This window comes from Myotis nattereri (genome assembly GCF_964212035.1).
Source record: "Myotis nattereri genome assembly, chromosome: 16".
NCBI lineage: Eukaryota > Metazoa > Chordata > Mammalia > Chiroptera > Vespertilionidae > Myotis > Myotis nattereri.
Genome location: NC_138091.1, coordinates 23,018,725 through 23,038,480, shown reverse-complemented (window position 1 = coordinate 23,038,480; position 19,756 = coordinate 23,018,725). Strand labels below are relative to the sequence as shown.

Here is a 19,756-nt window from a genome sequence, read left to right as displayed (position 1 = left end):
GAGTGACGTCATACCTCTGGGCTGCCCTGGAGTGGGGGCCCGAGGAAAATTCCTAAAGCTGGGAATCCAGACTCCAGCCAGAGACCGCCTTGAGGAGCGGAGTACCCCCTTCTCCCTTCTGCCTGGGCATCTCCTCCCCCAGGCAGAGCGGGCAGTATCACCCCGTGCCTGACCTTGGCCTCACCTCACCCCCCCCATTGGAGGCCCCCCCCTCTGTGCACTCAGCCCTGGAAGTGGGGATTGCATTACGGCTCCAGTTACAGGCCACACTGGCCCGTTAGCCAGGGCTGGAGCTGGGCCTCTCTAAGGGCAGATAAAGAGGTTTGGCGCAGATAAGCTGCCGGGGAGTCTCCAGCCCTCACCACCCGTCACTTTGCAGAGGACCCAGGGGTGTTGGCTCCTCCTTCCTTGCAGTTTCCTCTCTAAGGCCTAGCACAGGCTCCAGAGGGTGGGGAGTGTCGGGTGGGGCTGGGGGCGGGGTGAGTCTCCCCCCATAAGGGTAAGATGGAGCTCGGACTGCCCTGGGGGACTCAGCCTCTTGGCCCCGGTGCACCACGCCGGTGTCCCCCTGATCTGTGCAGATGTGTGGGACCCCTCACTCGTTCTCCCAAGAGCTGCTCATGCCCCTTGTCCACACAAACCCCGTGTGCCCTGGGCTGATGTGTGCACCCCTAAGTGTGGGCTGGGTGGGGGCGGGGCCCTGCTCCTGCCACCGCTCATTCTCTGGAAGTTCAGGGGAGGGGCTTGGGGACAGGCCTGAGGAGCACCATTATGGAAATCCAGTCTGTTACCTAGAGCCCCCCCTTGCCCACACCCTGCTGCTGCCTCCACGAGGCCCCCGGGGACCGTGGGTGTGCACAGGGTGTCCAGGTGACAGCCAGGCAGAGGGAGGCTCTCGCCTGTTGGTCTCTGTCTCTCCTACGCTTTGTACCCCTGGGTGTCTTGTACCCCTGGGTGTCGGAGCCTTCTCACGCCGTGCTCACAGCGGGCGGGCAGGCTCCTGATGGGCCAGCAGTGATTTCTCTCCTCTGTTTGGCAGGAACTCAAAGTGAAAGGCCCCAAGGACTCCAAGGACAGCCACACATCGGTCACTATGGAAGGTGCGTGGGGGGGCTGGCTGGTTAACGGTCGCCGTCCTTTGTCTGGCTTTGTGGACGACGGTGCCCTGCTTGTGTGAGCGTGTGCACGTGCGTGTGTGAGCGTGTGTGAGCGCGCGCACAAGGAATCAGCCTCTGTCCCCGGCAGCCAGCCAGCTACAAACGTGCTCCTCCTTAGGAAGCCAGCGACAGCTAGCTCCCCTCCGCCCCTCCTCCCGCGTGCTCCTCTCCCTCCCCTTCCCTCCCCTCCCCTGTCCTCCCCTCCCCTCTCCTCCCCTCCCCTCTCCTCCCCTCCCCCTTGCTAGAGGAGCACTCTGAAGCGGCTGCTTGATTCCGGAGGCTGTGCAGCAGCAGCGTGCACGGTGGCTGAGTGGCTGGGCTGCTGATGGGAGCTGGGAAGCGATGGCCACAGGCTCCCGCCGTGGGGACAGAGGCTGCCATGGAAATTCTCCTCATCATCCGCTTCTGCTGTAACTGCACCTATGGTAACCCAGGCCCCCTCTCATGGGGAGGTGCTGTGTCTCCCACCTCGGGGGGCTGGCTGGAGTGGGCTTCAATGTGGCCGTCAAGGTTTGGGGAGCAGCAGGGAAGGGAGGGGACGCAAGTGGCTGGATCCCCATTCTGGCCAGCTTCCAGCCTGAAATTGAAGTCTGGGGGCCACTCTGGGCAGGGATGGTTTAGAAATGGAGGGGCCAGGCTAGAAGGTCCAGGTACACCCCCCCATCCCCCACCCACACCCCCAAGATCTGCGAGGAATTGGTGGCTTAGCTTGAGAGGCTGTGTGCAACTTCCTGGAGAGGCTGTTAAGGACAGAAAGTGACAAGACTGTACCCGCGGGTGTGGCAACCTGGGCTGGAGAGGGTCCTCGGGGCCGGTCGGAGAATGACAGATGGCCTGGACCGCAGTGCCCTGGACGGGGAGGGTGCCAGCCCCTGGGAGAGTGAGAAGTTGGGAGTTTCTTTGTTTCCAGGGAGAGGAGAGGAGAGGAGGCTGAGCGGCCAGGGTATTGTGTGCTCAGAGCGCACATGCTCCAAGAGGAGATGGTCTCTCCCCTCAGAACGGGGGGGGGGGGGGGGGGGGGGCGGGGGCAGGGAGGGAGAGGGTTTCTGGCCACGGGAGACCTGGGGCTGAGGCCTTGGCCCTTAGTGGCAGGGGATGCTGGCGGGCAGGGGGCGTGGCAGCCGAGTGCTTTGTGAAGGTCGCTCACCCACCTTACAATGGAAGGGATCGGAGTACGTATCCTCTTTGCTATTTTTTTTTTTTTTTTCAACCAGGGCGCCCTGGGACAGGCACATGCTGTCAGCCAGGCTCCGGCTCTAAGGAGGCTGAAGTGGGGTTAGGCAAGCAGGTGGCGGAAGCTGGGTCTTGTTCTCGGAGGCAAGAGTCGCCTTTGGTCTGACCCAGGCTGCCTTTGGCAGGGGCCCGGGGGTCCAGTGTTACCGCTGGGCGCGCTGTTGGCGTGGCCCTCTCTTCCCTCCCACCAGGCGTTTTGTCTCTGCACCCTTCCCAGTCACTTTGCTTTCACATCTCCGTGGTAACCTGGAGCTCCTTGTCAAAGGCTGAAGGGGGCGGGGTATAGGTACCGTTCGCTGGAGGAGAGACGATGGGGCGTCCTGGCTCTTTCCCAGAGACCTCTGTGCCTAGCCTTCTCCCGGGGCCTGTGTCCAGGACTGCTCATGATGGAGGCAACCCTGGGCAGCTTCCTCGGGGAGTCTGGGCACTGGGCAGAAGCTGCCCTGTGCTCCGGCCCCTTAGCTCGGATTCGGTCAGGCGGGGTTGAGCGGAGCGTGGACTTGAACTAGCCTGTTTGAAGATCAGAGGGAAATGCGCTTTTGATCTGGCCTAGGAGTTGGTCAGATCTCAGCTCTGCCTCCCTGCAAAGGAGGGGTCAGCCCTTGGCTTCCTCTTTCCTCCCCAAAAGGAAGCTTCGTCTTAGTGACCCAGGCCTGGGACCTGCACTTCAGGGTTCCTCCGGCCCCTGCGATGCTGCCTTTGAAGTCAGCGTTGTCACCGTGGGGAGTGAGGAGTGAATGCGCCCTTGCTGAGCACACTGTTCAGAATCTTCTCGGCCCCTCCCGGGGAGGCTGGCTCTGGGGGTCCCATGGAGACTGTGCAACTTGGGGCTCCCTCCGGCGGCGATGTCTGCCTTTGGGGTTATTTGCTGAGCTCTTCAGGGCTCTGTGCCAGATTTTGTGGGGGGCGGGGGGTGTGAAGGGAAGTCATGCGTGGCCCAGGCCCCTAAGGAGGGGGCTCACCTTGGCAACAAGAGAGGCCAGCTTACCCGTTCCTTCCGGGTGCAGCTTTCCAAGAGCAAGTTATCTTACTTCCCTGTGCCTTGGAGAAGTTTCCTCATCTGTGCGATGGGGCTGGCGATAATTCCTTCCCTTTTTAATCCAAGGAAAGCATGCATAGAAGACAGTGCCATCGGACGCAGAGCCAAGTACCCAGCAGGCTAGCGGGAGCCAGCTTGCTCGTGGCAGTGGTCTGACTTTTAGACACTGTGGGTTTTGTTTGCAAAAGCCCTTGTCAGGGAAGGCTTCCTGGAGGAGGGGGAGAGGCAGGTGTTGCAACGTGAACTGTGTCTATTCTGGGAACAGGACCGCATGGCGAGGAGCGGGGAGAGCGGGAGAAGCAGGGGCAGGAAGGTGGCGGGACAGCGAAGGGGGAAAGGTGGGCTCCGTGCCCTGTGTCCTCAGGGGAAGCAGGCATAGGGGAGCCGGGGAAGCATGGATATCAGGCTGCTCTCCCTCCCCTGGTTCCTCCCATATGTGGCTGTGTCACCCGGGCCTTCTCCCTGCACGTCCCTCTCCCCTCGCTTCCGCCAGCTGCCCTTCCCTCCACACCCCCACCAGGTGGACTTGTGAGGTGACCACAGGCATATTAATAACCCCCGTGAAATCCACCCCACCATTTGTGCAGACCTCTGAGCTTAGTCAGAAACCTCTACCTCCCGGGACCCGACCGAGGGGCCGAGGGAGCTGACACCGCACTATCAGCTTTCCCTGAGCGACCGCCAGGCCCGCCCGGGCAGGTGTCCGCTGAACTCGCACTTTCTCTGGGGTCTCTGGGGCGCTCAGGGTGTGATTTCCCCCCAGGATGAGGTAAGCCGCAGGTGGGTTCCCTAAACAGCCTCAGGACTGGGTCCCCCCTGGGCTGATGATGGGGCTCTCCCCCCACTGTCCCGGGATACCCCAAGCCTGTCCTGTCCCTCCTGGCTCCCATCGCCCATGGGAGGGGTTCTAGACGTTGCTAAATGAAGAAAGGGCTACAAATGAGTCATGGGAAGTATGTGTGGCATAAAGTAGTGGCTTTCAGTCATTCCTCTATCGGGATTAGCAAAGGCGCTTTTTAAAAATACTGAGCCCTGGCTGGTGTGGCTCCGTTGGTTGGAGCATTGTCCTGTACACCGAAAGGTGACCGGTTCGATTCCCGGTCAGGGCACATACCCAGGTTGTGGGTTCATTCCCTGTTCAGAACAGCAGCTGATCAATGTCTCTCTCTCTCTCTCTCTCTCTCTCTCTCTCTCTCTCTCTCTCTCTCTCCCTCCCTCCCTCCCTCCCTCCCTCCCTTCCTTTCTTTCCCCCTCTCTCCCTCTCTCCTTTCTTCCCTCCCTCCCTTCCTCCCTTCCTTTCCTTTCCTCTCTTTCTAAAATCAATAAAAACATATCCTCGGGTGAGGATTTAAAAAATGCCGGCCCCCAGGTTCCAGCCGGCAGAGTTTGGGCTTTAGTTGCTGCCGTGAGGAGAGGGAGGCTGGCAGCCGTGTCCTTTAAGAGCTCCCCAGCGATTCGAATGGGCAGCCAAGCAAAGACTGCAGATAAGGCCCGTGGCCCACCACTGAGCCCGTCCTCTCCACACGGCAGACTGTTCCCCAAGCGTCTGCTTAGCCACGCACAGGCCGTTTCCATCCTGGGCTTTGGGGGACTCTGGTGGTTTGAGGGCTGAGCGTCAGCTCTGAGACCTGTCACAGCCTATGGGGCACCCAGTCTAGGGTCCTCCTCTCCAGACCGGCATCCTGCCTCATCGCTCCCATGGCCGGAGGACAGAGGTCACGACCCCATGGCCAGAGGCCTCCAGGTGCAGGCCTGAGGCCGACCCCCGTGTGGGAGAGGCCGGCACAGCTGCTCGAGCAGCAGGCAGCCCCGTTGGGAAGCACTGGTCGGCCAGCTGCCGCTCCACCTGTCTCTGCTGAATCGCAGCCACCCTCACTCGGTGTCCTGGTCGCCAAGGGTGTGGCGAAGCGGGGCCCTGCTGAGCTTGCGTTTTTCCGTCTCTTCGGAGCTCCCAGAGGCCCCACTGGCATTCCTTCAGGACATCTCTGCCCCCTCAGCTGCCACTGGCCGCTTGCAGACCTTCTCTGTGGGGAGCTGGCCCGCCTCCCTCAGCCTGGCCTGTTTCGTCTGGGGGTTTGAGTGCGTGGAGATGGGTCTCCCCATGGAGAGGAGGCTGACTGTGGGTCAGAGGGAGCCTGCCATTTCCAGCTGGCGGTGCCGGGCCGTGGGCCAGAGGAGTCTGAGAGTGATCGGGCCGGGGGGAGCTGCCCTCCCTGGAGGAGCAGCGTGTCTCCTTCCCACATTCCGGGGTCCCAGGTGTGACCCCGAGTGTGCTGGAGCTCTGGAGGGCAAGGCTGGACACAGTTGTGCGATCCGGGAAGGGCGTACAGGGGAGCGAGCACCTGCATCCGCTCTGAGCCCGGTCAGGCCAGGGCAGGTCTAGAGACGGTCCTGGAAGAAATGACATGCGGCGGGAGGGGCCCCGGCTGCCAGGGCTGTGTGTCCGCCTGCCGTGCGGCCTGGCCTGCCTGGGGTGAGAGTGGAGCGGCAGGCTGCCGCGGAACCCGCCTGTGTGGGTGGGCGTCCGTGCAGGGGAGGGACGCGGGTCGGGGAGTGAGACTGGTTCCCGAGGCCTCAAGCTGCTCCTGATTCCCTCTGTCCTGTCTCCTCCCTGCCCTCCCCGACAGCTCTGCTCTACAAGCCCATCGACCGCGTCACCAGGAGCACCCTGGTCCTGCACGTGAGTGTCAGCCCCTGCACGGCCAGGGACCGGTCAGGACCCATGGGAGACCGAGCCCAGGGTGGGAGGTGCTGACAACAGCCCATTTGGGAAACAGGGCGGAGGGTCCCTGGACCCCTGCTTGCTGCCTGGCCCGTGGAAACCATGTCAACCGGGCCAGGGCCTACATGTAACGGGGCTACTCAGCTTGGCATTTGGCCAGATGCACCCTAGGAGGCAGGCACTTCCTGCCGCCCCACCCCTTGGCTGATGGTCTCGGTGTCCCGGGAGCAGCTGTGGGTGGTCAGATGGGTGTCCCGGCTGCTGGGTGAGATGAGGCTCCGCCTGGCTCCCCCACACCCCAGGGCGAAGAATAACGACTTCAGCAAAATAAAGATGCACCACTGCCTTCACCCCTGCTGCTGCCCCTAATTTTAGTTCAGATTTTGCAGGTCTGACCAGACTAGAGTGTGGGTCCCTGCGTGCCCCCCTCGGAACTCTTCTAGTGAGAATTGAGTGCTCCCCACTGTCTTCTAATTAAGCCCCAGAACTCCTCTCAACTCACCACCCCAACCCTCTCCAGGACCTGCTGAAACACACACCAGTGGACCACCCAGACTACCCACTGCTGCAGGACGCCCTCCGCATCTCCCAGAACTTCCTGTCCAGCATCAACGAGGACATCGACCCCCGCCGGACTGCTGTCACAACCCCCAAAGGGGAGGTGAGCTCAGGACCCAGCACAGCCTCTCACCCAGCAGGCCAGGTCACCCACCCCTGCTCTCCTGACGCTCGGGCACGCCGCCCTGTGCCCCTCCAGCCTGACCCCTCATTCCCAGCCCTGGAGAGGCCTTCGGGCCCAGGGCTAACAGCTTCAGGCCCAGTGTCTCATTCATCTTCATGATCTTCCACTGCATCAGAGGGGGAAACTGAGGCTGGGGAGTCTATCCAGGTCTGGCACAAGATCTCTTAGCCACCGTGTCAGAGCTGGGTTCTTCAGCGGGGATTATCTGTCTGCAAGCCCCATGCATGTCCCCATGCCAGGGACTTGGTGGGCTCTGCCCATCTCATTCTTGAATGCAGCCCCCTCATGGGTAGTATGCTGTCCTCAGGGGCCCCCTGGACAGCAGTGGCTCAGTCTGAGGGAGCTCGGGGAGTCGGGGGGAGCTCGGGGAGTCGGGGGGAGCTCGGGGAGTCGGGGGAAGTGGGAGCTCCGAGCTGCCTCTGATCAGCCTGCACGAGCAGGTGGGAGGAACTAAGGAGGGAGCCCCATAGCAGGAAGAGCTGGTGGGAGAGGTGGCCGAGGCAGCCAGGTTACTGGGATGTCCCAGGTGGGCACCTAGAGGTGGCACAGCAGTCCCAGTTCCCTGGGGCCCTTCTTGGCAGAAGGGTGGCGGGGGTGGGAGGGCAGTGAAGGGAAGCAATTTGAAGAATCAGAGACAGGTACGGCACGGGGCAGCAGCCTGGCCCACATACAGCCTTCCGGTGCAGGAGAGGTAATGAAGTGGTGTTTAGGAGCGCAGGCTGGCTGGGTTTATGCTCCTTTGTTACATTTACGAGTCCCCAGTGTCTCCTGGGGAGGGAGGGGGGAGGGACAGGATCTAGAGAGTGACTAATGGGCTGTCCCGGTGCACAGCTCCCAGCCCTGGTTTGCAAACCCGGGAACAGCACTTGTTTGTTTGACTCCGGGGAGGGAAAGCTCTGCGGAGGGCTCACAGCACTGGCAGTGTCAGATCGTTCCGAGGGTGTCCTTCCACAGGCTCACCTAATGTGGTAGCACGGGTAGCTCCCGTGGTGTACAGCCCACGGAAGGCGGGGACAGATGGGGACAGCCCCGGGATTCTGTGCTCCTGAGGGTGGCAGGGAGGAAACCGGGAGTCCTGCTCTTGACCATCAGCGCCCAGGTGGGAGGTGGCCGCAGGTTCCCGAGGACACGGCTGCAGCCCCACAGAGGGTGGCCAGGCCTCCCATCCATCTGGGGCGGGTGAAGAATTGACTCAGAGGTAGTAGCATCAGCAGCCCTGAGAGGGTCTGCAGGTCGAGTTGGACTGAAGCTAGAGTGACTCCTTAGGCAGGGTTGTGGGGTGGGGGCGGTGGTGGGGGTGTTCATGCTCCAGGGTAGAGGAACCAGGTCACCGGAGCTCGGGTCCAGCTGGGTGGGAGCTGTTGAGAGCTGCGGAAAAGTGTAAAGGTGCCATGGTTTCATTTTGTTTTCTAATCCTCACCCAAGAATATTTTTCCATTGATTTTTAGAAAGAATGGGAGAGAGGGAAAGACACAGAGAAATATCGATGTGAGAGAAACATCGATTGGTTGCCGCCTGCACATGCCCCAACCAGGGCCTGGGCCGGGAAGGAGCCTGAAACCAAGGTGCATGCCCTTGAACAGAATCGAACCCAGGACTCTTCAGTCCGCAGGCCGATGCTCTGTCCACTGAGTCAAACCGGCTAGGGCTACAGTTACCATTGTTGATCCACAGAATATGCTGGGCACTGGGGCCATTTTGCATAATTCCAGTTTTAATGCTTCCTTCCTTATGGGCTGACATCATCATCCCTCAGTTTAACTGACATTAAGAGAGGTCAGGGGACTCGCCCGAGATCTCAGCTGGGAAGTGGCAGAGTCTAGATTCAAGCCATGCCCATGTGACCACCAGGCACTGTGGCCCCTCCCTGCAGGCCCCCCCCCCAGCTGGATGGTGCCCCTAGTGCCTGCTGGGCCCTGGGCTGACCCCCCCTGAGCAGGCGGGCGGGTGTGCATCTCCCTCAGACGCGGCAGCTGGTGAAGGACGGCTTCCTGGTGGAAGTGTCGGAGGGCTCCCGGAAGCTGCGGCACGTCTTCCTCTTCACAGACGTCCTACTGTGCGCCAAGCTAAAGAAGACGTCTGCGGGGTGAGTCTGTGTGAGGCCAGGGTGCGAAGTTGGGGAGGAACTAGACCAGTGATGGCGAACCTTTTGAGCTCGGCGCGTCAGCATTTTGAAAAACCCTAACTTAACTCTAGTGCCGTGTCACATAGAGACATTTTTTGATCTTTGCAACCATAGTAAAACAAAGACTTATATTTTTGATATTTATTTTATATATTTAAATGCCATTTAACAAAGAAAAATCAACAAAATGAGTTCGCGTGTCATCACTGAACTAGACCCATCCTGCTGCCCCCTGTAGAAGCCCTGTAGCAAGCTGGGGCAATCTGCATAGTTTTTCCTTTTAAAAACATATTAATTAATTCCATTTTACTGCATAGCCTTTTTCTAAAAATAAATTGTTTTTAATTATAAAGATAATATAACCAAATTACAGACAAAAAAACCCCATCACCCCTCCGAACATAAGCATCAGTCTCCTGCTGCTGTATTTCCTTTCGGGTTTTTTTTTTTTTAATGTCCTTATGTTTTTTCATACACTTGTAATCAGAGTGAATACCCAATTTGGGGCTCTGCGTTCTCCATTTCACGTCATAAGCATTTTCCCTGTGGCTGCCTAATCTTCATAATCATCGTCTCACTTCCCTGCGTGATGCTACGAGTGGATATGCCGTGATTTACTTCAGCATTCTTCTTTTATCGGACAGCTCGACGTTTTTGCTAACTACGAGTCAGTGAATAGTCATTAAATCTGCTGCTGTCATTTTTGTTGAGTGGTTCTGCCCTGCCAGGTGTCATGACAAATGCTTTGAATATATTATTTCTCATCGTCTCAACAACTCTATACAGTAGGTGTTATTGTCCGCATCTCACGGACAGAAAAGACTTAGGGTAGTTCCAGAAGCTGCCCAAGGTCGCACACTGGCGGGTGGAGGAGGTGGGATTTGAACCTCACTCCAGCCTGGAAGCCTGTGTCCACCTCCCCTCCATCTCTGTACCTAGTGAGATGGGTCCCCTCTGCGCCACGAGCAGAAAAGGTTGTTCAGTGGTCACCCCACCGTCTTTCCCCTACTGTGTGCCAAGTACGCTCGCTCACAGTCAGTCCACGGGCTAGACAGTGAGCAACACTGAGGGACCAGGATGAGAGTGCAAACCTCAGCTCTGGGGGAGGTGAGAGGAGGAGTGGTTGTCATGAGCTTCAGTGAAGGGGATGACTCCCTGGCAGGAGACCTGAGATTACTCTGAAGCAGAGATGGCCATCCTGGGCAAAGGCACAGATGCCTGCAGCCCTTTGCCCGTGGCAGGCATTCCTAGTGAGCCAGTGCACTGTTGCACACTGGGCTTGAACGTGGCTTTACAATCCTCCACCCGGTACCCCCTGGGACCTCTATGGATCAGAGTGGGCATTCAGAATAACATTGGTATTCCATCTCTAGCCTAAAGGGTAATGAGAGTGAGCTAAGTACGGATAGGCTGGCAGGGAGGGGGAGTGTGGGGCGGGCAATAGTTAAGTGTGAGGTTTGGGGTCCCTCCTCCCCGTGCGTGGTTCCTGATCGGGCTCCTCGGGGACAATGGATCGCTTTTGCCTGTGACGAGTTCTCGGCAAACGTTTCTCGGTGGTTTTTGGGTCCAGCAGTTCAGGCTCAAAGAGCCAAGTTCCTTCTGGCTCATGCCTTCCTCCGGCTTGTGTGCAGGAAACACCAGCAATATGACTGCAAATGGTACATCCCTCTGGCCGACCTCGTGTTTCCGTCCCCCGAGGAGTCGGAGGCCAGCCCCCACGTGCACCCCTTCCCAGACCACGAGCTGGAGGACATGAAGATGAAGATCTCAGCCCTCAAGAGTGAGATCCAGAAGGAGGTGAGCAGAGCCTGGGTCTGAGCTGGGACAGGAAGTTGGCTGTTTTTATTGGGGGCCCTTTGAACCGGGTGTGCGAGGAGAGGTGCGGGCAGGGGAAGTTGTAAGGGTTGGGAGCCCGATCAGGAGGGAAGATGAAAGAGTAGGAGGCCTCAAGCACAATGCTTAGGGAAAGACTTTGATGGTGGCAGATTAGCACTGAGCAGATGCAGGCCAGCAGCCGAGGAGTCGGCGCTCAGAATTTAGTGGGGCTAATTACGGGAAATTTCCCGGAGAACAGTGTACATCAAACACTAGAAAAGGGAAGCAAGAGAAGAAGGCCGCCTTAAGGAAAAGCAGGACGTGTACGAGAGAAAGGACCTGGGAAGCCTCAGAAACTGACAGACCAAGGAGGCGAAAAGGAAGGAGTGAAGGGCCTTGCATATCAGTTCACGCACTTGGTCTAAAAATGCACAGAAGCTTGCGCCCTGACAGAGAATTGAGATTCTTGCCAAACACAGGTGAAACGTTCACAAACACTTAACATGTATTAGGCTGCAAGTGAAATCTCTATTTTTATTTTAACTTTTTAAAATATATTTTTATTGATTTCAGAAAGGAAGGGAGGGAGAGGGAGAGAGAGATAGGAACACCTATGATGAGAGAGAATCATGGATTGGCTGCCTCCTACACACCCCACACTGGGGATCGAGCCCACAACACAGGCCTGGGCCCTGACTGAGAATCAAACCATGACCTCCGGATTCATAGGTCAGTGGTCGGCAGACTCATTAGTCAGCAGAGCCAAATATCAACAGCACAACGATTGAAATTTCTTTTGAGAGCCAAAATTTTTAAACCTAAACTATATAGGTAGGTACATTGTTATTAACTTAATTAGGGTCCTCCTAAGCTGGCCTTTGCTAAAAACATCCTCAGTCTGATTGAGGTACGTTCGCTGAGGTCGACCCCTTCCAACTCTCCCATCCACACTCGTCTTGTATCCTTGTTTCGTCTAGCTCCTTCCGAAAACCAACTTCTGCGCATGGGCCACGAAGTTTCAATTGCACTGTACGTGCGCACCCGCATGTGGTATTTTGTGGAAGAGCCACACTCAAGGGGCCAAAGAGCCGTGGTTTGCCGACCACTGTCATAGGTCAACGCTTAACTACTGAGCCACACCGGCCGGGCAGAAATGTCAATAAAAAATAAAAAAATTGGTAGCATACCAGTTATGGTCACAGACCACAGTGCAGTAAAACTAGAAATCAACAATTAGAATGTATTTAAGGGTAAGCCTAGAAAGCTAAAACTTTCAGGGTACAGAGGAAATCAAAATTGCAACTGCAAACTGTTTAGAACTGCAGGAACATGAGTGCACCACATGTCAGAACCCGTGGGATGTAGCCACAGTGCTATTTTCAGGAAAATGCAGCCTTAAATTCATGTATTTGAAAGCACCCAGGAGGAGCCTTGCCCATAAATGGCAGGCGGGGCCTGGAGGGGCTTGTTTGGTTGGCCTGGTCTCTTCCTCACCCATCCAGGCTCTGCTGGGGCCTCGCCTCCTCCGGGGAGCCTTCCCTGATAGCCACCCACTGCAGTTTGGGTTGGGTGCCCGACTTCCTGGTTCCTGATGTTTGCCTCTTTGCTTTATAGGTACTGCTTTCCCTCACTCAATAGGCTTTGAACTCTAGCAAGAGACTCTCTTAATTCAGTTATGTTCCTAGTCCTTGACACCTCGTAAATCGTTGCTTCCTGAAGGATTGTTGAGGAATACAGAGCAGATGGCCTCTGAGGATCCTTTCAGCTCAGACACCTCTCCTTGAACAGGGGAGAAGCCCCTAGTAAAACCCCAGGGGCACTGGGACTGAGGGTCTGACGGGGGTGCATCCATCCAGAGGGAGCAGCCTGACCAGCACACGTGTCCTCCCTCTGAATGGCCAGGCTCGGCCGCCTCACTGGAGCCTGTTTCCCCGTCTAGCACTGCCCACCATCCCCACCCAGGGGCGTCCTGCAGGCCGGCCTGTTCCTCACCTGGTCCTGGGAGCCAGCAGGCTTTGTGCCTTTGCTCCTGCCCCAGGTGTGTAGGTGTGGCCTTCTGCTCAATCAGTGCTGCCTGAGCTCCGCTGGCTGCAGGGCTGTGCCAGACGCCACCCAGGGTTCCTCACAGAGGAGGAGACCGATACGCCCATCATGACCTCATGCGACACACGTGATAGGAGTCAGTGGCGAGCCACAACAAAGTCGTTCTCTGAGTCACAGAAAAAGCAGATTTACTTAAAAAAATGTGTTTTTATTCATTTTTAGAGAGAGTGAGAGAAACATCAATTGGCTGCCTCCTGCATACCCCCTACTGGGTGGGGATTGAGCCTGCAACTCGGGCATGTGCCCTGACCGGGAATCGAACCCGCAACCTCTCAGTGAATGGGACGATGGTCAACCAACTGAGCCACACCGCCCAGGGCAAAATATTTACTTTTTTAATAACATGTTTTGAACTTAGGCAACCCTGGCTTGTTACAGGGACAGGTCACAATACCAGAGCGTGTAGAATACAACTGATCATCACCCAGCCCCACTGTTAGCAGTTTGAGGTGCATTCTGCTAGTCTTCTGTGCTTATGCGGCACGCACAGCCCGCCTGTGTGTGTTTTAACGAGACAAGGGTACAGGTGCTGTTTTGCCATGTAAGTGTTTCACCTAACAGTGCACCTTAGCGCTCTCTGGGCCTGTCACGGCCTTTCTGACAGCTGCGTCCTGTTCTGTTGCTTGCTTGCACGACCACGTATTTGGGTATTTAGAGTGTTTTTGGCTCTTAATTCTTTGCAGGCAAGTCTGCAGTAAGCATCACCCCACTCCTGTTTCTTCTCTCTGGTAGATTCCCTGCAAGGGCGATGTCTGGGGCAAGGGGCTTGTGCATTTGATGGCCAGTTGTACCTCTGAGCAGGTCACATCCGATTATGTTCCCACCAGCAGCATGTGAGAGTCACGGTGACAACACTGGCTGGGAGCCTTGCTGCCATTTTGCTAGTCTAGTGGGTAAAAGAAAATGCTGCAGAAACGAATTTCAACTGTGGAGTTTGTGGATGGCACTGAAAGCAAGACTTAAGCGTAAGGGTCGTTAATAAAGGGAAGGGGTCGACTAGAGGGAATGGTTCTCCAGGGAACAGGGACTAGCACCCTGAGGCTGAGGTGGAGGCTGCAGGGTGGGGCATGGTGGGATATCAGGCAGGGCATGGAGGCGGGGACCCAGCCGTGGCAGGCCCCGTGCAGAGGCCAGGAATTCGGGCTTTGTGCTGAACGGTGTCTGAGGTTTCGATGCAGCGTACCTTGATGGCACCTGCGGCTTAATTTATAGGGTGAATGAAGAGGCTAATGCGACGGAAGGAAGATCTTTATTAATTACAGTGCCCATGAGGGAGGCCACACCCCCAGGGCCACGTGGGAAAGCACCAGGTTTGGTCAGGAGGCAGAAGGAGCGTGAAAAAACGTGGCCCAAAGCCTGTGTTGAGCTTTCCAAGGGGAAGGAAGGCCGGACAGGAAACCGCCTAGGACTGGCCAGTGTGGATAATGTTGGAGGCGCTGGGCTGTAGGAGCTGCCCCTAGTTATCTGGCACGTGGTCCTACGTGATGAGGGCAGGGGAATGACATGTGAGAGATACATGAGCCCAGCTGGTGTGGCTCAGTGGTTGAATGTTGACCCATGAACCAGGAGGTCATGGTTCGATTCCTGGTCAGGGCACATGCCCAGGTTGTGGCTCGATTCCCCAGTAGGGGGCACACAGGAGGCAGCCATTGAATGATTCTCATCATTGATGTTTCTCTCCCTCCCTTCCTCTGTTTGAAATCAATAAAAACATATGTTTTACTTTTTAAAATTTAAAGAAAAGGAGAGAGAGAGGAGGTGGTTGGGGATAGGCCTCAGGGGTAGCTGGTTTGCATTTGAAAGATATGCTTGCAGAGGAGTCATTGACTGTGTTAGAAATTAGCATGATCTGGGAGGAGCAGTTTTCTCCCTGGCCAGGAACCCTCCCATGATGTCAAAGCATCATAAAGAATTGGAAAAGAAAAAAAATCCGATGAACACACGGGGGGAGGGGTGCTATAGCCGCTGAGTGAGACGGGAGTCTGAGTGTGAGGGAAACCATCTCTGCTCTCGTCCCCGCAGAAAGCCAACAAGGGCCAGAGCCGGGCCATCGAGCGCCTGAAGAAGAAGATGTTTGAAAATGAGTTCTTGCTGCTGCTCAATTCCCCCACCATCCCATTTCGGATCCACAATCGGAACGGAAAGGTCAGGAAGGGTGGGGATGGGACAGAGTCAGCCCCCTCCCTCCGTACAGGGCTGCCCACTGTGGCTCCCAGCCCTGACCTGTGGGGATCAGGGACTCCGGCCCCCAATTCTCAAGGAGGCTGCCAAGGCTCGGGCCCTGGACTCCCTCTCCCCAGTGGTGTGGAGCTAGTGCCCTCTGCTGGCCATCATTGGCACTGCCACTTCTGTCCCTGGGCTGCCCAGGAAGGAGGCCCCCCTCCCAGCTGCCTCCTCCAAGCCTAGGGGTCCCTGGGTAAGAGGGAGCTTCGTTGGAGCCCTGGGCTACAGGAATGTGCGTGGTCTGACCATGGCCGCCCCACTGAGCTGTCATCTCCTCTCTTCAGAGCTACCTGTTCCTACTGTCCTCGGACTATGAAAGGTCAGAGTGGAGAGAAGCGATTCAGAAACTACAGAAGAAGGGTAAAGTCCCACCCACTCTGCCCCGAGGGGTCCATGGCAACCCTGGGCCTTTTGTATTCCCCAGCACCTCCAGCCCCCTGCCTCCCCGTCAGCCCTCACAGCCACTCCAAAGTGCCAAGGCAGGTGGCACTTCACTGATGTTTCTGAACAACTGAGGCCCAAAGAATTGGTGATTTGCTTAAGGCAGTGGTTCTCAACCTGTGGGTCACGACCCCTTTGGGGGTAGAACAACCCTTTCACAGGGGTCACCTAAGACCATCGGAAAACACATATATAATTACATATTGTTTTTGTGATTAATCACTATGCTTTAATTATGTTCCATTTGTAACAATGAAAATACAGCCTGCATATCAGATATTTACATGATGATTCATAACGGTAGCAAAATTACAGTTATGAAGTAGCAACGAAAATAATTTTATGGCTGGGGGTCACCACAACATGAGGAACTGTACTAAAGGGTCGCGGCATTAGGAAGGTTGAGAACCGCTGGCTTAAGGCATAGAATGAATTAGCAATAGGAGTCGCCCCAGAGTTGAGGATTGCCCCCCCCCCCGTCCCGATCCCTCTCCCATACACACATACATGAACCTCTCAGTTGGACTCTCCTGTTCCTACCCCTCTGGCACGTCCACAGCTATCCCCGTGTGAGGGTCCACAGTCTTTCCTTTTCTTCCCAATGACCAACTCTGCCCCTAGAATTAAGGTTTTTCCCTGCAACAGCCCCAAAGAGAGCAGCAGGTCCTAGTGGACCCTGACAATGTTTCTCTCCCTCTCTCTCTCCCTCTCTCCCTCTCCTCCTGCAGATCTCCAGGCCTTTGTCCTGAGCTCAGTGGAGCTCCAGGTGCTCACAGGATCCTGTTTCAAACTTAGGACTGTACACAACATTCCTGTCACCAGCAATAAAGATGGTAAGATCTGGAACCCAACATTGCCCAATCAACATTCCCCCCGGGATAGTGCTGGGGCTGTCCACAAGGACCCAGCAGACACTCGGCTACAAATGGCTGATCTCTGCGCAGGTGGGCTGGGACGACTCAGTGGCCAGGAGCACAGGAAGCTCAAACAGGGGTTGTCTCTTCCCCAGATGGCCCCAACTCCTCCCTGCCCCACCCCCACCCCCCTCTGGCTTAAGAGAAGATTCTGGGACACTGGTCGTCAGATGATGGAAGCAAAGGACAAGCATGGGTGGGGAGTGGGGACAGGAGGAAATGGAGGTGGCTTAGAACAGTGTATAACAAATAAGGCCAGAAGTTTCCAGGGATTCGCTCTTGAAAGGCCTTGAATGCCAAGCAAGGGAATGTGCTGTTCAAGCCCAGGAGCCTGTGGGAGGTTTTTGAGCAGAGCCGAGATCGGGCCGGTCACTGCCTGGAGCGGGTAGGGTCTGACTGCCCGTGGGTGCTGGGAGTGGGTTTTGAAGGCAGGCTCTCCTCCACCTATGGGGGCATCTGCCTTCTGTGTTCCAGCGAGGAGGCCGAGATGGACCTTCCCTCGCATTGGCACGGAGTGACTTACGTTGGTTAATTTTCACTTTGAAAGGCGAGGCTGAGAAGGGCGGTCACAGGGTAGCAGGACTTGGAGGGAGAGGGAAGGGGCCCCCGGGGAAGGTGTGGACTGCCCTCCCAGGCTGAGTGGAGGGAGAAGGGGCCCCCCCAGCTCACGGTCCGGGAAGTAGTGAGGAATGGAAGCTTCTTCATCCGGCCACCAGGTGGTGCTCTCAGCCCCGGGCTTAGGCCGCATCTCCCACCCTTTCCGCCTCCGGCCAGTCTGGGGTGAGGAGGGGATGAGGCAGAGGAGCCTCTCACCACCCCCCACCCTGGGGCTTTTCTCTCTTGCAGACGACGAGTCTCCAGGGCTCTATGGCTTCCTGCATGTCATCGTCCACTCTGCCAAGGGGTTTAAGCAGTCAGCACGTAAGTGTCCCTGACCACCAGCCCCAGGCAGTGGCCGGCGGGCCATTGTTCAGCCGTCACAGAAAGTCCTTTTGATCTCATTTGTCTCCGTAGGAATGCGTGAGTCAGTCAGACAGGGAATAGTTTCTCCCCATTTGCCAGATGAGAAAACTGAGTCACAGAGCTACAAAGGACTTCACGCCGCTCAGGATCAGAGAACCAGGCTCCTGACGCCTCTCCTCTCAGCCAGCCCCTCCCCACCCCTCCTCTTCCTCCCGGGGGCAGGGGGTGGGTGAGGTCCGCCCGCTGCCCCTCCCTGCACAGTGCCCCACGCAGAGGTTGTGCCATTGGCTCACACACCGACGGTCAGTACACATTACTGTGAAGCCGAGTTCCTGGGTAGATTGGCCTCCTCTCTCTCTGTTCCCATCACCCAGGGCTACCATGGTTACAGCGCCTGTCCTACTGCGTTGTCACTTAAAATTTGCCTCTCCCACTGTGAGTTCTTAGGGGGCAAGGAAATCGTTGGATGAATAGGAGCTCAGAAATGCTGGCCTGAGCAGCTCATTTCCAGACACCTGCCAGGGGCCCGGGTACCCCACTGGGTGCTGGGGAACAGGCGGATGTGGCCGCTGTGTGGAGAAGCCTTGGCAAGGCCAAAGCCTTTTCGAGGGCGTTACCTGCTCTGATCCTCCTGGCAGCCTGCAGAGTTCACGGATGCCGTTCTCGTTTTACGTGAAGCAGCTGAGGCTCCAGGGATTCTCCCGGGTGGCACCGGCAGGTCACACGGGTGGTGGAGTGGAATCCGTGTCTCCCACCGCCCGAGCCCACACTCTTCTCTTTAGAGCACCCCTTCTCTCAGGGCGGCCAGGACCCCGCACCCACCGCTCCACTGAGCTGCTTGTACACGTGGCAGCTTCTTGGACCCTCCCCAAACCCACGGAATCCCCCAGGGGGGCCACTGCCCAGGAATATTCCTGGTTAGTAAACTCCATAGGGCTGTCATACCCGCCCGAGTCTGCGGCCCACGGAGCTGGACCCTGCGCCTCCCATCTCCACGGTGCCCTTCCTCTCTCTCTGCTTCGTGTTGGCTGGGATGGGCTTTGTGGTTAGACATGGGGTGAGCTGCTACGAAATCTCTCCTTACCTCCAGGCTGTCTTCACCTCCTCCCTCCCCTGACCCCCTGACTGGCCCAGATACTCACTCTGACTCGAGGGGGTAGAACGTATGCATCTCAGTGTGGCTTCTCGTCACAGGGAGCCCCTGGCATCTGCAGTCAGGCCCGAGGTGCAGGCACCACGCGCCTCCTGTTCCACGGGTGAACACGACCAGACAGAGGCTGGGGGTTCAGGCAGAGGAGGGTTTGGACCCAGACAGTCTGACGCCTCCCCATTTTCCCCATGAACTAGCCCGTAGCCCTCCATGGAGGATTCACACCCACCTGTCAGCCTGCAGCCCTTCCTGCCCCTCCATCTCTGTCACCCACACTGACTGGCTGAGGCCAGGTGCGGGGGCCTCTGACATTGTTCACCTTTAATCTGCACCCACATCCCCACGTGCTCTGATCCCCATTTGCCCATGGCGGGGAGAAGAGGGCTGCCAGGGTCCCAGCCCTAGAGGGAGCATGTGGACTTGCAGAGTGCCTGGGGGACCACCCAGGGCCTGGGAGACCACCCAGTGCTGTGGCCTGGTCTGTTAGGTCCCAGGGTAGAGGGGAGAAGGGTTTCAGCCTTAGAGGCCATGATTCAAGATGGAAACACTGCCCGGCTGGTGTGGCTCAGTGGTGAGGATCGACCTATGAACCAGGAGGTCGCCGTTTGATTGGCACATGCCTGGGCTGCAGGCTCTATCCCCAGTAGGGGGTGTGCAGGAGGCAGCCAGTCAATGATTCTCCCATCATTGATGTATCTCTCCCTCTCCCTTACTCTCTGAAATCAATGAAAATATTTTTTTAAAAGATTGAAAAACTAGGGAAAGCTCCCCAGACGCCCACCCCCAGCCTCCACCACTCAGTTACCTGCAGCACGTGGGGGTGTAAGAGCTCCATTCATTCACCCCACGTGGGGCTGGCAGAGAGGAGAGGAGCCCTGGGTTTCTGATCCTGTGTCATGTTACATCCTCTTATCTCTCTCTGACTCCACGTTCTCATCTGGCAAATGGGGAGAAGCTGTTAGCGATCCAGTAGGGCTTGCCCACTGTGTGCAGCCCTGTTCCTAGCTGAGACAACCAGGCTGCTGCTGCGTGGTGTGGTGTAGTCAGGGGGCGGGAGATAAGAAAGAGACAGAAAAGACAACTGCAGTTACCGTTCCGTGCAATGAAGAAAACAACAGAGTGAGCGCTG

At 57.0% G+C, this 19,756-nt stretch overlaps 1 protein-coding gene across 2 annotated transcripts in view; it reads left to right on the top strand.

The window, feature by feature from the left end:
* ABR (ABR activator of RhoGEF and GTPase) overlaps positions 1–19,756 on the top strand; it is a gene marked incomplete at its 5' end in the record, with an annotated part of 101,954 nt that overhangs the window by 43,035 nt on the left and 39,163 nt on the right. For both annotated transcript variants that reach the window (XM_081109381.1, XM_081109382.1), the window contains 9 exons: positions 1,040–1,100; positions 6,057–6,109; positions 6,672–6,812; positions 8,858–8,979; positions 10,650–10,815; positions 14,959–15,081; positions 15,444–15,519; positions 16,329–16,433; positions 17,361–17,435. In XM_081109381.1, the coding sequence (XP_080965507.1) occupies positions 1,040–1,100; positions 6,057–6,109; positions 6,672–6,812; positions 8,858–8,979; positions 10,650–10,815; positions 14,959–15,081; positions 15,444–15,519; positions 16,329–16,433; positions 17,361–17,435 (922 nt within the window). The remainder of the gene's footprint in view (positions 1–1,039; positions 1,101–6,056; positions 6,110–6,671; positions 6,813–8,857; positions 8,980–10,649; positions 10,816–14,958; positions 15,082–15,443; positions 15,520–16,328; positions 16,434–17,360; positions 17,436–19,756) is intronic.